The following is a 16,636-nucleotide window of genomic DNA, read 5'->3' on the forward strand; positions in this document are numbered from 1 at the left end:
GAATCAATCTTGTAGATGATGGGTACAGAAGTTCCAACAGAAGCAGTGCAGATGGGGCCAGGTATTTAATCTGGTCAGTCCCTTTTCTGCTTGTTGGATGATGAACAGTAGACTGAGATTTTGCAGGACGACAAAGCAATATTACTGGTTACACCAGCTAGAGGTCCGTGTCACGTTAGTCTCATGTCCATATTGTCTTTGACAAGGGATGTGTATTCCTCATCTGGGTCCCTGAGATGGTTAAATGTCTCAACTGTTAGGAGTTGAAAGGAAAGTTGAGGGGCCCTTTGTCCTAGCAGACGAGTAGAGTCCGGCCAACCTGGATTATGAAATGTAGGTGGCCTTTGTATAACTCTCTTCGGCTGCACAGACCAATTCAATGATTGTTAGTGGCTGTATGTGCAAGTTTCCCTGATAATGCCAGGTAGCTCAGTCATAGATTCAGACATTTTAAAATATTTTTATCCAGTTTTAAAACTTTAGGAATAACCATGAGGATATCTCTATTTAATAAAAGATATACAGTGTGGTTTGAGTCCCGTCGCAACATCCATGCCCTGCTTTAAGTCATTTTGGATCGTGAAATTTCATTTTTAAGTGGACAACATCACTAACTTGTACGTACCACTTACCCTGTTTTATAAAAGCAGTTAGCCAAAAATATTGATGCCCATCCTTATTGTGGATGTAGTTCAAGATCCTGGGCTTGACACAGTGTTCGAGAATGATTTTTGATACACTATCCAATGCACAACGTTCTGCACGTGCCCACAGAGTCTTTGAGAAGGCGCACGACTCGCAAAATTCTGCGTATGTGAAAATTGCTCAAGGTGTATTAGCTGGAATTGTATTGTTTTGTTGGTTCCCCCTGTAATGTGAGAGAGTCGGCAAGATGGCCAGCAAATGTGCATTAAGTGATGATTCCACTGCTCCCAAAAGGAAGAGACTAACCATTAATTTGGAACAGGAATTAGAGACAACCATAGTGAGTTCATTAGGCTTCTGCTATCAGCGATGCACCATTGAGAAGAATAAAGACAAAATGAAGGCAAGTGGTCAAAGTGCTGCAATCCTTGATGTAGATACCCAAGGTAAAACTGTCAACAATGAATGTTGTATGGCAAAAGTTCTTCCCTGAAGCTGCTCATACCTCTACATCTTCGATAAACTAACTGAATTAGTTCACCAAGACATAGTGACTACAGCCAACAAGGTAGCATTTTCTGAAATGGACTAAGATGACATTGAGGAGGTGCTGGATCCAGCTCTGATGAAAGGTCATCTAGACTCGACGTTGGCTCTATTCTCTCAACCAATGCTGTCAAACCTGCTAAAATTTTCCAGAATTTTCTGTTTTTGACTCGGAGCAAATGCGCAAGATGCAGCAATCCATTTGCGCATTCTTCAGAGCTGCAATTCACCAAGGTGTACAAATACTGCAAAGTGTGACAGAAGAAAACATTCTTGTCTTCCAGTAACTCCTTCCCATCTCGTTGAGTGTTAATTGTTTGTGCTTTTTGTTTATTTTTGACATGAATAAAGTGTATTTTAATGTTTAGGTTAAATATTTGGGCTGAAACTCTTGGGTTGGGAACGCCTTTTATATTATTTTAAATGGGAAAACTTGCTCCAGTGCAAGTAGTTTTGATTAAGCAGTGATTTCTGGTATTGTACTGTATATACTGAAAAGCAGGTATTAATTTGTGAATGGAAAAGATTCTCTTGTCAGTTGCCCATTACAAGCGATGGATGGTTAACTGAAGAGACTATAATGAACAACTGTAATTTAATATTCAGTGGTTACAAACTGGTCTTAATACTTTTCTGACTGTGCACCAGCTTATAAAAGTGTTGCTGACTGCCTAATTGATTGAATTCCACCATTTCAGGTTTTATTATTAAAATTCTCAGCCACTGAATTGAATCTCATGCTGCTTATTGTGTCCTGACAATCTTTAAATTTACCAGCTGCTATACACTAAATAGCAAGTCTGCTCAACACCACTGTTAAGTGGCCATCTGTTTAATGTACATCAGCTGATAACATTCAGAGCACAAGAAATGAGAAGTTGCAGCCTAATTAGTAACAATGACTTCGCTTTTAATTTTTTCATTGCTTGTGAAGGGGTTGGATGGATTAGAAGCATCCATGCATTCCAGGACACAGGCAGGCAACAGTTCCTTCGGTCCTAAATTGGCTTGCTAAAAGAGATTTTATTGAGGTAAAAACATAATGGAAAAATGTGTACATTGGGATGACTTTGTTGTAGTGATGGGTGGCACAGTGATTAGCACTGCTGCCTCACAGTGCCAGGGACCTGGGCTTGAATCACAATCTGTGCGGAGTCTGAACGTTCTCTCCTGTGTCTGCGTGGGTTTCCTCTGGGTGTCCCGGTTTCCTTCCAAGTTCGAAAGGCATGCTGGTTCAGTGTTGTTGGCCATGCTAAATTCTTCTTCAGTGTACCCGAACAGGCGCCGGAGTGTGGCAACTAGGGATTTTCACAGTAACCTCATTAGTGTTAATGTAAGCCTACTTGTGACACAAATAAACTTAAACTTTAAACTTAAGTGAGTAATAAACCATATCTATTGAATTCCACTGCTGGCATGGAGTTTGGCTTTCTTCTGCGTTGGCTTGTTTGTTGGCGAGAATGTGCATTTATAGCGCTTTATCAAGCCAGGATCGATCTCCTGTCCCAAAGCATAGTTCTTGTGGTGAGTGATTTTTAAGAAGCTATTTTCTCCCCCACGACAAATCAAATCTGTATTTGAATACACAACCTCTTAGGCAGGTGCTAGTTTCACAATTCTAGCTTGCTTTAACTGTGTGATTGTATCATTTTGTTTATGCTTTCACACAGGTATAGTTTTGTAGCTGGAGTAATTGACTAATAAATCGTTTGGTTGAAGGAAAAGCTTTTTGCATGTTTCAGCGTTCAAGCAGTGCATGTTTCTACAGGGAGGAAAAATTGTTTTTTCATGCTACTTTAATTATGGGTATTTTATAACAGAAGCTCCCTGTTAGTCTGGAGCAGATCAGTATTGCCTCTTGTCTGTGGTCAGATTCCTCTTTGCTTTTTTAATGTCACATGCTTGTCGCCATGGTAATAGTGCAACATTTAAGTTTCCCTTCCTAAGCGCTGTAGTTGACGTTGAGAAATGACTGGCTTTTTGTTGCTGTACTACACATACAGGTGTTTTCAGTATTAAATCTTTTGCAACCTTGCTTCAGTCCTCCACCAGATTGTTATTGGGTGAGGGGGGAATCGGTGAATTTCAGCTTAAAGAAAGGTTAGCATCATTGGTGCAATTTGATTTCTTATTTCCAATGTTTGATTTGATTAAGTACAGTTTTCCTGACTGTCGTGCTCTGTTTTTTTACAGGTGTGGGGAAAAGTAGTCTGCTGCTGCGATTTGCAGATAACACATTTTCAGGTAAGCACACTAGGTTTGGCTGGTTTATATTTGTGAAGTTTTTTTTGTCTCTATGTACAGTTTCATTCCTGAGCATGCTGTAATTTTTCCCTGACAATTATTTTGTGGCTTCTTAGCAAGTTGATTTTCTCAATTCTGAGTCATGTTAGTCTGAGTTGAAGGTTGCAGGTTAAAATGTCTCTTCAATTTGTGCTTACAATCCAGGCTGACACTCCAATGCAGTACTGAGACATCTCTGTTTGCTGCCTTGAGTAGATGTTAAAGATTCCATGGCACGATTCTGAAGAGGAGCAGGAATAAATACCCCTCCATCTCTTTTAATGATGGTGGTTACCTGTTCATTATTGTTTCTTCAGAAGGAACTCTTCAAAATGCAGCTAACGAAAATACAACAAAACTTACTCCAACTTGTAAATCAAAGAAAGAGTTTAATAAAGAAACATCATTACACCAAACTTGGGCCACTCCAAGCTAGCCACAATTCTACATAGTTTCTTTCTAGTGAATCAGCTGACTATTACCTAACTCTGTAATTTGTTCCATGTTTTATTGGGTCAGCTGATCCTTGCATCTTGTTCCCATTGGTCACATTGCATCCAATACAAAGTTATCACTGGTTACATTCTAACAATTATCACATACCATTTGTGTGAACTTGCTGTGCTCAAATTGGTTGCTAGGTTTTCTACACTACAACAATGACTATACTTCAAAGAGTACTTCACTGCAGAGTGTTTTGGGGCATTGTTGGAGGCCTTGTATAAGAATATGGTTGCTTCCTGTTCTTTTACTGTCCAGACTTCTGCAGCCCTGATTTAATAAGATGAGCAAAATTCTGCAGATGCTGGAATCTGAAATAAAAACAGAATGCCTGGAAAAACTCAGCAGGTCTGGCAGCATCTGCAAGGAGAGAAAACAGAATTAACATTTCGAGTCTGTGAGACTCTTCATCAGAAATAGAGAGGGAAAATGTGTTGAATGTTATACTATAGCTGGGAGAGATTGCAACAAAGAACCAGAGACAGATAGCCCGGTGTTTGAGGGTGGGGGGGAGAGTTTTGTATTGAGAAGATGTATGGGATGTTTAAAAAAAATTGTGGGGGGGGGGGGGGGGAGGAGGGGTGCAGATAAAATGAAGGAAAAAGGTCACAGTCTAAAGTTGTTGAACTCACAGGGCGGCATGGTGGTTAGCACTGCTGCCTCACAGCGCCAGGGATCCGGGTTCGATTCCCGGCTTGGGTCATTGTCCGTGTGGAGTCTGCAAGTTCTCCCCATGTCGGCGTGGGCTTCTTCTGGGTTCTCCGGTTTCCTCCCACAGTCTGAAAGACATGCTGGTTCGGTGCATTGACCCAAACAGGTGCCGGAGTGTGGTGACTAGGGGAAGTTCACAGTAACTTCTTTGAATGTAAGCCTACTTGTGACTAATAAGTAAACTTTGCACATTGAGTCCTTGGGGGCTATAATGTGCCTAATTGGAATATGAGATTCTGCGGGCACCCGGTCCGCGTTTCGTCTCCCCGGTGTGACTGCATTGGGAGCAGCAAATAAGTAGATCAAATTGAAGGAGGTGCAAGTGAAACACTGCTTAACCTGAAAGGAGTGTTTGGGGTCCTGAGTGGCGAGGAGGGAGGAGGTAAAGGGGCATGTGTTGTGGTTTCTGCAATTGCAAGGGAAGGTGACGGGGAGTTAGGTGTGATAGAGGAGTGGCCCTTGGAGCACGCTGTACAATAACCAACATACTTGCCCTCTCAGTTTTGATGAAACGTCAGTGGGGCTCGAAACATTTACTCTTTTTCTTCCTACAGATGCTGCCAGACATGCTGACTTTTTCTGGCATTCTGTATTTGCCTCAGATTTATTAGTTTCTTTCATCAGTTTCCATTGAGTTGAGTCCATGGCACCGATGTCAAGTGTTGGATCTTGTTAAACGCTACCTGTCCAAGCTGCTTCTGTTAAATAATCAACTGCCCACTTCTGCTTTTGCACTGTCGGAACCTCTCCTGGCTGATTAGGCTGTGTAGGTGACGTGAAACTTGTGTGTACGCTATTTTGATTAGACAAAAGTTGGCAATTGGGGTTGGGGAGGAATCAAGGAAGTGGATTGAGTGCAAATCCCATAGTTGGTGCCAGTTTGTGGTGTTCAGGTTGCCGGGTGTGGCTTTCAAAGGATTTTAAAAATATGTCAGGCACTCTTGCACTCTGTTACCATGGATCCACGTCAGCCATTCACACACATCATTGTCTTGTTTGTTTATGCAGTTCCATTTTGTTCATAAGAATGAAGTTTGGTCTTTCTTGCAAACCACATGAAGCAAGAGAGGACTTGCATTTGACCTCAGGATTCCATCACAAAGGCTTTCATGCCTTGAAATGCTTCTAAAGTACAGCAGAGTTACTATTGTAAATTCACAGAAACAGAACCTCAAGGTCCCACAAAAAGTCATGAAGTAAATAATCCATTGGCAGAGCTCATTACTCTTCTTTTGAAATACTGCCATGGGGTCTTCAACACCCGCCTGAGTGGGCAGCCAGAATTTCTGTTTAAAATCTCCTCCTCCATGCTTGTGGGTCAGGTTCTTTGACTTCCTCACGTGTGTTTTTATGGAACAGCTCAGGAAAAGAGGACTTGCACCTTTCACAGTATCAGGCCTAAGCATCCTTACAGCTGATTGAGTATTTTTGAAGTTCAGTCACTCTTGTGAAGTAGGAATAGAAGATGACAGTGAGAACAGTGTTGCTTTTTCTTTTTCTTTGAAGTATTGTGAATAGTAATTCAGAGATCCAGCTACCTATCTGCTACTGGAATAGTGTATCTGATGGGAGAATTCTCAATTTTAAGTTGTTTTCATAGACCTACATTAGGGTTTCAGTATGAGTGAAGTTTATTAATAGTTACTTGATCAGTGTTTGGCCCTTGCACCTGTAGCCCTCTTGCACCTCTAGCCCACTTCTAAGTCTTCATGAGTCATTGTTTGACTTCATGGTTGTGGAGACACGCACATTAAAGGTCATATTTGAATGACATTCTGTTTGATAGCAAGAATTTTTAGTAGTCTGTACAATTATTGATCCAGTCAAATTAATGCATTCTGATGCACGCACTTTTTCACAGCAGTATACTCCCACATGCAGGAAACTATTGTGCACAGTTTATCAAACCACCCTCAACTTGATCTCTATGTGCAATGTACAGAAAGGGACCATTTTGTGTTTTGTTTTCCCAACTGCAACTAATAGTTGTGCTTTTTGTCTTGTATCAATTTTGCTGCCTTCTCTTTTCTTTTGCCCCAAAAGGCAAATCCCATTCTCCAGAAACATGGGGAGGGGACCCTCTATGACAATACTGCAGTGTGCAAGAATGAGCCGGGTGTCGTTTGATCAACTTTCAATACTTACTGTACTTGTTTAATACTTGTGCTGATATTTGTACAAAAGAGTACAAATGATTTTTGTTTTGGTACAATTTGAATGCAGTCAATGATAGTGCACACTCTTCAAAAATGATGTCTGCTGGTTAATCTAATGATGTTTCATAATTCTAACCTTGCCCAGATGTAAAGTCACACCATGTTGACATTTCTACTCATTGCACCAGTCATGTGCTTCTCTGGCCTCTTGAGTTAGAGAAATGTCTTTCTTTCTTGCTGCTTGGGAGGAGTTCCAGTTTGGCAGGAAATATCATGAGATGAATAGAGCATCTTTCTCTCCCTCCCATGCATGCTTGTGTAATGTCCAGTGTCAAAACTGCCCAGCTGTTTTTGTGCAGCCTTAGTGGGGTGTTGCTTCGACCCAGTCACCAGAAGGCCAACTTTATTTTTGAATGACTTAAGTTCTTTGTGCTCTGTAAGGCGAAAGGAATGCTGATACGTAAATATAAAGCATAAGGGAATATCCTTCCCACAAGCTGGAGATATATCTACTGTATACAGAATATGTAGCACGTAAAAGTCTCATCTCAGCTTTGTGTTGCCCAGAGCTAGTTTGCATTCCATACTGGGGGTCATCTCTGTTTGCAACATAGGTGAGAACGTTTCTTCTTGTATTGAATTTTGAGCGATTACACTTTTTTTGTTTGCAGGCAGCTATATTACTACGATAGGGGTAGATTTTAAGATAAGAACTGTGGAAATCAATGGAGAGAAAGTAAAGTTGCAGATCTGGGACACAGCTGGGCAAGAGCGATTTCGAACCATCACTTCCACGTGAGTCCAATTTCCACCCATCCCGCATCAAGGTCTAATACTGTTGCACTCCTACAAGTTTTATTTTGTTGGTTGTTTAATGGAGCAGTCGACTGCTTACTTGCTGTTTAGATGCTGTGGTTCAGGCCAAAGTACAGGCATGGGAGCCACTTAGTTCCATTGTCTGGTAGACGTGTCTTTGTCGAGAGAACCAAGAAAATCCATAAGGCAAAACAATTATTTATATCCTAGTCTGCAAATTGGGTGTGTCCATTTCCACACGGAAGCTTGTAAAGTGCTTAATGGGCATGTACGTTTTAAATGTTTCTGGCAAGGAAAATCATGCTTATGGTGCCTGGAGCATGTGACTGAATGTGAAAATCGATGCCCTTGGAAATCATTTTATTTTCCTTTTTTTGTAGGGGTTACTTGCCAATTGTCAGTAATCCTAAAAATGAGTTCATTCAAGAAGTGCAAAGTGATTTACTTTCTAAAATTACAGAAAAGAGTTTCCTTAGGATTGGGATACTCAAATCATTTACCTCCAGCCTTGTTGCTTGCAGAAGAATGGGAGATTTTTGATCCATATTGGACCACTTCCAATGGTGTATTCTGCGGTATAACATTCAACATAAGAGAAGAAAGCGACCAATCCAGAATTTCAGTCAGTGTTTTCCTATAATTGACACAGATTCATGTATGCCTCACCTTGCGATAGAGTATTTTTAGTGGGAGTTCAGATGCACCAATGATGACAGCAAAGTTCTGAGTGCAGCGGGAAGGCTTAGTTTCCCAATCTCAAATGTCAACTTGTCCTTAATTCCGCAGCAGTGAGAACCTGGTAGCAGTGATTCGGCAGCTGACTGAAACAGCTGCTGGAAACCGTAAGCCTCTGTTAATAGAACATCATTGATGTGTCTCTTGCTTTCTGGAACGGAGAGATTTGACAAAATGGCATTGAAGCTCATAATCAAGTCTTTCCAGGAGCTATTGGCTTTGATACTGGCGTTTTGCCACTCGAAGTCAGGTGGCTTATAAATGCAGAACACTTGCAAGTTGTTGAATTTTTAAGTATACTAATTACCCATGAACTGAATGACTTGCTAGACCATTTCAGAGGGCAGTTTGAGTCATCCGCATTGCGGTGGGTCTGGGGTCACATTTAGGCCAGGCCACGCAAGGAAGGCAGATTTTCTTCAGTAAAGGACATGTGTTTTTACAATAATCGACAGTGGTACATGGTCACCATCACTGAGACTAGCTTTCCAATTCCAGATTAGTATTTCAAATTCCACCAACTGCCATGGTGGGATTTGAACCCTTGTTCCCTAGAGCCTTTCGATTAATTTGGCATTACCACTACACCATTAGTCTCCCCCAGTTACATCTTTAACTTCCATTTTTGTCATGCAGCATGGAAGTGAACGCTGGCGTAATGTCTGACTTTTGGCCCATATCTAGGCCTTTTTGTTTTTGCCTGACTTCTCATTATCCCTGGAAATGTTCGTATTTTGATCCATTTTCTTGCTGCTGCTGGTTTGACACTTTATTCATGTACATTGGTCATTCTTGCCACATCTATACTGCAAATAGGCGTTCTATATAATATTCACTTGTACATAGTGATTAGACAGAATCAGTCCCTCAAGACTGGATAGGTCATGGCTGATTTAAATCTTGATTCAATAGCCTTTAATATTGTTGTCGAACAAAATCTACTCTTTTTAAAATTGCAATTGACCTCGTTTCAACAACTCTTGACACCACTGTAAGGGTGTTACTCTGGGCTCCAGCAAGTTGACTAATCAAGATCTCTTTATCAAGCTGCAGTTTTTTTCTGCACAGACGTGAACAGACACAGGAATTATCTTTTGTGTTGCGCAAATGAACCCAAGTTTGAGAAAATTTTCATTTGTCAAGAGTGATGCTCTCTATACATCCTGGAGCAGAAAGCCTTTGCACGATAGAGTTGGGCAAATTAGTGTATTGTTCCCTAATTTTGGAGTTTGATCTTTTGGTACAGTTTGTATATACCATTATTTATCATATTAGATGATCACATTTGGTACCAATTGTTTTAGTCGTGATTGGTTTCAGTTGCACGTTGTTCTGGGCAGTAATCCTAGGTGGGAATGTGAGTGGTGAGGAGGAAGTAAGGAAACTTCAAGGTGATTTAGACAAATTGAGTGGGCAAATACATGGCACATGCAGTAAATGTGGATAAGTGTGAAGTTACCCACTTTGGACAGAGAAATAGAATGGCAGAGGACTATTTAAATAGTGATAGATTGGGAACGTTGATGTACAAAGGGATCAGGGTGTCCTTGTACACCAGACACTGAAAGTAAGCATGCAGGTATAGCAAGCAGTTAGAGAGGCAAATTGTATGTAAGCCTTTGTTGCAAGGGGACTTGAGTACAGGAGCAAGGATGTCGTTGTACCAGGGCCTTGATGAAACCACACCTGGAGTACTGTGTGCAGTTTTGGTCTCCTTCATCTAAGAAAAGATGTGCTTGCCATAGAAGGAGTGCAGCGAAGGTTTGCCAGACTGCTTCCTGGGATGGTAGGATTGTCATATGAGGAGAGATTGAGTAGACTGGATTTGTATTCATTGGAGTTTAGAAGAATGAGAGGGGATTTCATTGAAACATATAAAATTCTGACAGGTCAGGCAGACTGGATGCAGGAAAGATGTTGCCCTCAGACTGGGTGGTCTAGAGCAAGGAGTCACGGTCTCTGGGTACAAGTAGGACATTTAGCTCTGAGATGAGAAATTTCTTCATTCAAAGGGTGGTGAACCTGTGAAATTTTCTACCACAAGGTTGTATTTAAGAAATAAATAGATTTCTGGACACTAAAGGCATCTCGGGGTATGGGGTGAGAGTGAGGGTATAGCGTTGAGGCAGACGGTCAACCACGATTACATTGAACAGCAGAGCAGGCTCGAAAGGCCGAATGATGACCACCTATTTTCTATGTCTCTGATTTGCTGTGTTCATTTTGGAATAAACCCATCCACCTGACCTTGAAGCATTGCAAGACTCGACTTGGTAACATACTGTGGCTTAGGTTTTGTGACATCACTTCCTATGGCACTCCGGTTTGGGACCACAGACAGGAAATTAAACGTAGAATGAAAGTAGTTTTAGCAGCAGCTCTAATTGCTGCCAACAATGTTTAACAGTTTTTTAAAAATTCACTGTTAGCAGTTTCCATTGTCTGCTTCTCTGACAAATCTGTTAATTCTCTCTCTATCGTAAAAGTGGCCTTTAACAGAAGGTTTAAAAGAGTGGTGTAAATTGGCTTTAGGTAGTTAGCTTGAAATCTTTAGTTTTCAGACTAGATCTGGAAAGATTCTAAATGTGTTCCCTGGTAGAGAATCAATTCTGATTTATTTACTGGATGATGAGGAAAAACTGATGACCTCTGAGCACCAAGAGGGTTTAAATATCATTTCTAGAACCTCTGGGTCTGCTTGTGAATAGGTAGCTTGGTACCCAGGTGTAGCTTTTGTGGCTTAAGTCTAATGCTTTCCCAATTGAAGAGTCCATTAGCAAACATTAACTCACGCCTGGCACAAGAACCTGGGAAGCAGCCCCAGGTTTAGGGGAAGGTGGTTTATGCAGTGACCTTGTTTTTGGTGTTTCAGTATAAAGTTAAAGAGTTACACTCATGTCAGCAAGACCCATGACAGATTGGAAAAATAGCATCTCCAATTTATAGTTGACTGTAATTCTGATGTGTAAAATAGACTGCCTGATACCTGTGTTTATTTTCCACTGCAAGTGCCATACCCTTTCTTCCTTAGTCTCTCTGTGTCCCTACCCAGGCATCATAGAAATCATAGAAACCCTACAGTGCAGAAGGAGGCCATTCGGCCCATCGAGTCTGCACCGACCACAATCCCACCCAGGCCCTACCCCCACATATTTACCCGCTAATCCCGCCAACCTACGCATCTCAGAACTCTAAGGGGCAATTTTTAACCTGGCCAATCAACCTAACCTGCACATCTTTGGACTGCATGTGACCTGCTACATGTCAGAACAGTATTAACTACCTTCAGTCTGAATTCCTATTTCGTGCCCTGTCTGTACAGGTGACAGAATGTATGTCATGCTGCAAAAGATGAGAATGGGACCTTTTACTATAGTGTCGCGAGAAGTATGATTCATTCTTGTTTGTTCATGGGACCTGGCTCTTTTAACAGATTGGTGATTGTTCTCTGGCTTGGTATTCTTCCCAACCCTGAAAAAGAAAACACAAGAAAAAGTTATTCTGTTTTGAAGTGATGAATTTAATCTGCATACTTCTGGTAGTTTTCCCAAACTTATAGTAGATTTTATAAACTTCTAAAAAAAAAAGGTTAAGATATGCAATGTAGCTTTCAATGGAAATTACAGTCGAGGGCAAAGCTGTCTTTATGATGATTTATCTACATTTGTCATTGTCTAACTTAAAAAGTAATGTTAATAGAAGGATGGAGTGAATAGGGAAGTTAAAGAGCCTCTGTTTGTATAGTGCATTTGACCTTAGGATATGCCAAGCAATTCACAACCAATTAAGTACTTTTGAATTATAGTCAATGTTGTAATGTAGAAAAGCAGGTCTGTCAGATTGTCTATAGCAATGAAGTCAATGGTCAGATAATCTGTCTGGTGGTGATGATTGGGAGATGAATATTGGCCAGGACACTGGGCATAACTCCCCATCTCTACAAAATAGTGCCATTGAGTCTTTTATATCCGCCCGAGAGGGAAGGCTGAGTCAAAGTTTAACATTGTGTTCAAAAGACGGAACCTCTGACATTGCTGAATTCCATCAGTGTCACCCTGGATTGTGAACTTTAACTTCTAGAGTGGGCTTTGAATCCATCACCTCTGGACTCTTGAGGTAAAAGTGCCATCACCTGAACTAAGTTTAAGAGTATTTATTAGTGTCACGAGTAGACTTACATTAACATTGCAATGAAATTACTGTGAAAATCCCCATGTCGCCTGTTTGGGTACACTGAGGGAGAATTTAGCATGGCCAATGAACCTAACCAGCACATCTTTCGGACTGTGGGTGGTAACTGGAGTTCCCGGAGGGAATCCACATGGGGAGAACGTACAGACTCCACACAGTCATCCACCCAAGTCAGGAATCAGACCCAGGTCCCTGACGCTGTGAGACAGCAGTGTTAACCACTGTGCCGCCTTGATAAGGCTGATAAATGGGGAGAATAACAGCAGCAAGAGACAGGACAAGCACAAGTTAAGAGTTTATACATTTAAAATTAGCTTTATTATTAAGGTGTTTGGCAGTTTAGAATTAATCCTTCACGTTTTCTATTTGGACATAGGAACAGGAGCAGGGGTAGGCCATTTGACCCATTGAGTTTACTCCGCCATTTAAAAAGATTATGCTGATCATCTATTTCTAGGCTATTTTATCCCAAAATCGGCATACCCATGATGTATCCATTCCATAAATCTATTAATTTCTGTGAGCTTCCACAGCCCTCTGATGTAGAGGATTCCAAAGATTCATAGCCCTCTGAGTGAAAAACAATTCTCCTCATCTCAGTCCTAAGTAGCCTGCTCCTATGCCGAGACACTGCCCTCTCGTTCCAGATGGACCAGTCAGTGGATCATCCTATCTACATTTAGGAATCTTTAAAGTTTCAGTGAGATCACCTCTCGTACTTCGACATTCTGGAGATTTCAGGCCTAGTTTCCTCGATCTCTCGTCATAAAACAATCTGTCATCCCAGCAATCCATCTTGGCTCTCCTTCTGTTGCAACTTTATCCTTCCTTAGATGAGGGGACCAAAACTCTACACAGTACTTCAGATGCAGTCTAACCAAGGCAGCAAGACATCTTCACTCCTGTACTCAAAGCCCCTTACAGTGAAGGTCAGCATAACTTTTGCCTTCCTAATTGCATGCTGCACTACTTATGAGCTTTTAGCAAGGACACTCTGGTCTCTTTGAACATAAACACTTCCCAATCCCTCATCACTGAAGAAATACTCCGCCTTTATAAAGTGGATAATTTTACTCTTATTCACGTTCCATCTACCATGTTCTTGTGCATTCACTTAATCTATTCAGGTCCCCTTGAAGCCCCTTTGCATTCTCCTCACAATTTGTGTTCGCATTTAGTTCTGTATGATCAGCAAATTTTGCATTATTACATTTGGTACCCACATCCAAATCATTTGTAAAGATTCTCAACAGCATTGATCCTTGCGTTGCCCACTAGTAACAGCCTGCCATCCTGAGAATGACCATTTTATTTCTACTTTTTTTGTGTGTTAACCAATTCTCAATCCATGCCAGTATATTACCCCCAGTCCCATGTCCCATGTAATTTACATCACATCCACTGGTTCTCCTTTTTAATCTATGCTACAAGTAACACCCTCAAACAAACCTCTCGGCAGGTTTGTCAAACATGATTTCCCTTTCATAAATCCGTGTTGACTCTGCCCAATCATATCATTTTCTAAATATCCAGTTATTGTATCCTTTATAATAGGTTTCACATTTTTCTTCTTACTGACATAAAGCTAACTATTTTAGATCTCTGCTTTCTCTCTCCCTCCCTCTTTAAATAGTGGGATTATGTTTGTGAAATTCCAGTCCGCAGGATCCTTTCCAGAATCTGTAGAATTTTAAAAGATGATCACCAATGCATCCAAATTCATTTGAGTAGTTTTAACATAATACGATAGTATTAAAGTATGCGAGTGAATGTGGTGACGGGCATTTTCACAACTTGCTAAGAGGTGGAACATTAATCCTTAGAATGCAGCAATATCAAAATATTCCATGTAGATAAAGGACACTCCTGATCTACCTATCACAGCGTGTGAAATTGGTTAAAAGTCCAATTCAAGCATGTGATTGTGGAAAAGAGTACTGATTTGTGATGTGCGTGAAGATAGCTGCCCTGTGCAAGATTAATCCTGGCCCTGTCACAATGATGTGGCACTTTCCTGGTGTCCCTGTAATGTATCTCCTGTTTCTGGGCACTGCTTTCTTCCTTGATTTTGTTCACTCATGTGCTTCACTGTTGGGTAAGGTGTAGTAATTCAGGGTCTGAGTAAATAGAAGTATGAATAGCCCGTTTCTCTCCCCTACATTTTTAGAAAAGATTTCAGCACTTGCTGTTATCGGATTCACAGGCACTTCATTCTAATTTTCCACAATGGGTTCAAAGGCACTCCCTATTGTAGACATCCGCTGATGAAAACCACACTTGTGCAGTTACAGGAAGTTCTGTCTCCACTGGGGTGCATTCTGCTGACTCCAGCTAGCCTCTGGGCTGATCCTTAATCTTTTACACTTGTCTTCAAGCTGGGAGGGGAGGCAGAGTGTTATCTAGAATGGTAAATTAAAATTTGTGTTGAAGCTTTAAAATGTTTGTGAACCGAGGCTGTGGTTATCGGTCGCAGTGTGGCTGTATATGATAAGTGTACGCATATTAGGATCTGAGCTGGGCTTAGTCTTGCAGTTGCTTCAGCTGAATTGAAAGTAGGGCTGTGACCGATTACGGTTCATGTTGGCACTTTTCACTTTCAGTTTCATTAAAAAAATGCAGAATACCAGAATTCTTCCCAGGAAACTGTTCCTTATTATTGGACTGAGAACAGCCTCATAATCTAGTCTGGTTATATTTAGTGCAGTCAGCATGACCTGTCTCCAATATAGTGATCATGGTAATTATGGATTTTAAAAAAAACATTTGTCCCATCTTGGTCCATTCATCCTGAAAGGCCCTACATTCCCCCTCTGTGATATGACTTTATTTTAACCTCTCCTGTCTGTTGGTCCTTTCTGTGTGTTGCTAACTATCTGTGTGAAGAACATCACAATAAGTCTTAATTTTCCTCTAACTAATTAGAACCTTTGGTCCTGTTATGTGTTCTCAGTTTACAATAGTCTAGATTTATCTTTTCTACTCAATTAACCTTTTTCTCTGGATGATAAGGGAAAGGTAATGCTCTGGGCACTCAAAGGTACTGTGAACACTTCTCAATGCTTTTGTGCCATTACAGAAGCTGCCTTTACAGGCTGCTAAGCCAAAGTCTTGCCCCATTGTTCTCATAATTCAGACCTTTGGTTCCTTTCATCCACTGTTTGATTGTCTCCCTTGCCTCAATTATCAGGACTGGACACAGTAATCAAGATGCAGACTTTCACTCGTTTTACTCTTCTGGAATAGTTCAACGTATTTACCAAGTCTACTAACTTCTAGGTCTCTTTTGCTTTTGATTAACTATTTTAATTCCATTTATGGGACACATTTTGCCATTGTTCCTTCCTATAATGCAGTACATTGCAATGCATGCAACCAATGTCACTGTGTTTGGTCTTTTTATTTTAGCTGCCTCCTCCAATTCCACTGCTCCAGCTCGTGATGTCAGCAAATCTGGCTTGGTTTCTATGTTGTTGATGTAAATTGGAAATTAATTGGCGCCACACTCTTGAGCCAAAAAGAGCATGGATCATAGAATCATAGACTCCCTACAGTGCAGAAGGAGGCCATTCGGCCCATCAAGCCTGCACCGACAACAATCCTATCCAGGCCCTATTCCCGTAATCCCATGTATTTATCCTGCTAGTCCCTCTGACGCTAAGGGTCAATTTAGCATAACCAATCTGCCTAACCTGCATATCTTTGGACCGCGGGAGGAAACCAGAGCACCCTGAAGGAAACCCATGCAGTCATGGTGAGAATGTGCAAACTTGTTACCTGAGGCCAGAATTGAACCCCAGGGTCCCCGGCACTGTGTGGCAGCAATGCAGTGATGGTAGATGAATGGAATTTGGCACACAATGTTGTGTGATAATGGCTTTGGGTATGGTAGTGTTTAAATGTATAGTGAGCATATAGGCTTAAGGGTAGCATGATGGGCATTGGAGAAATCAAACCTGGAAGTGACTGAAGCATGGATGAAGGTTTTTATTGAGGCACTTTGGTTTTGGCGATGGGCTGAACGGGTTCAAAGCTTGGAGCGATAAATGATGTAT

The 16,636-nt window shown here is 41.2% G+C and overlaps 1 protein-coding gene across 2 annotated transcripts in view; it reads left to right on the forward strand.

Moving 5' to 3' along the window:
• The window catches only part of rab35b (RAB35, member RAS oncogene family b), a 49,275-nt gene that overhangs the window by 16,548 nt on the left and 16,091 nt on the right, over window positions 1-16,636 (forward strand). For both annotated transcript variants that reach the window (XM_078226835.1, XM_078226836.1), the window contains exons 2-3: window positions 3,385-3,435; window positions 7,514-7,637. In XM_078226835.1, the coding sequence (XP_078082961.1) occupies window positions 3,385-3,435; window positions 7,514-7,637 (175 nt within the window). The remainder of the gene's footprint in view (window positions 1-3,384; window positions 3,436-7,513; window positions 7,638-16,636) is intronic.

Source organism: Mustelus asterias, chromosome 13, assembly GCF_964213995.1.
Source record: "Mustelus asterias chromosome 13, sMusAst1.hap1.1, whole genome shotgun sequence".
NCBI classification, from domain to species: domain Eukaryota; kingdom Metazoa; phylum Chordata; class Chondrichthyes; order Carcharhiniformes; family Triakidae; genus Mustelus; species Mustelus asterias.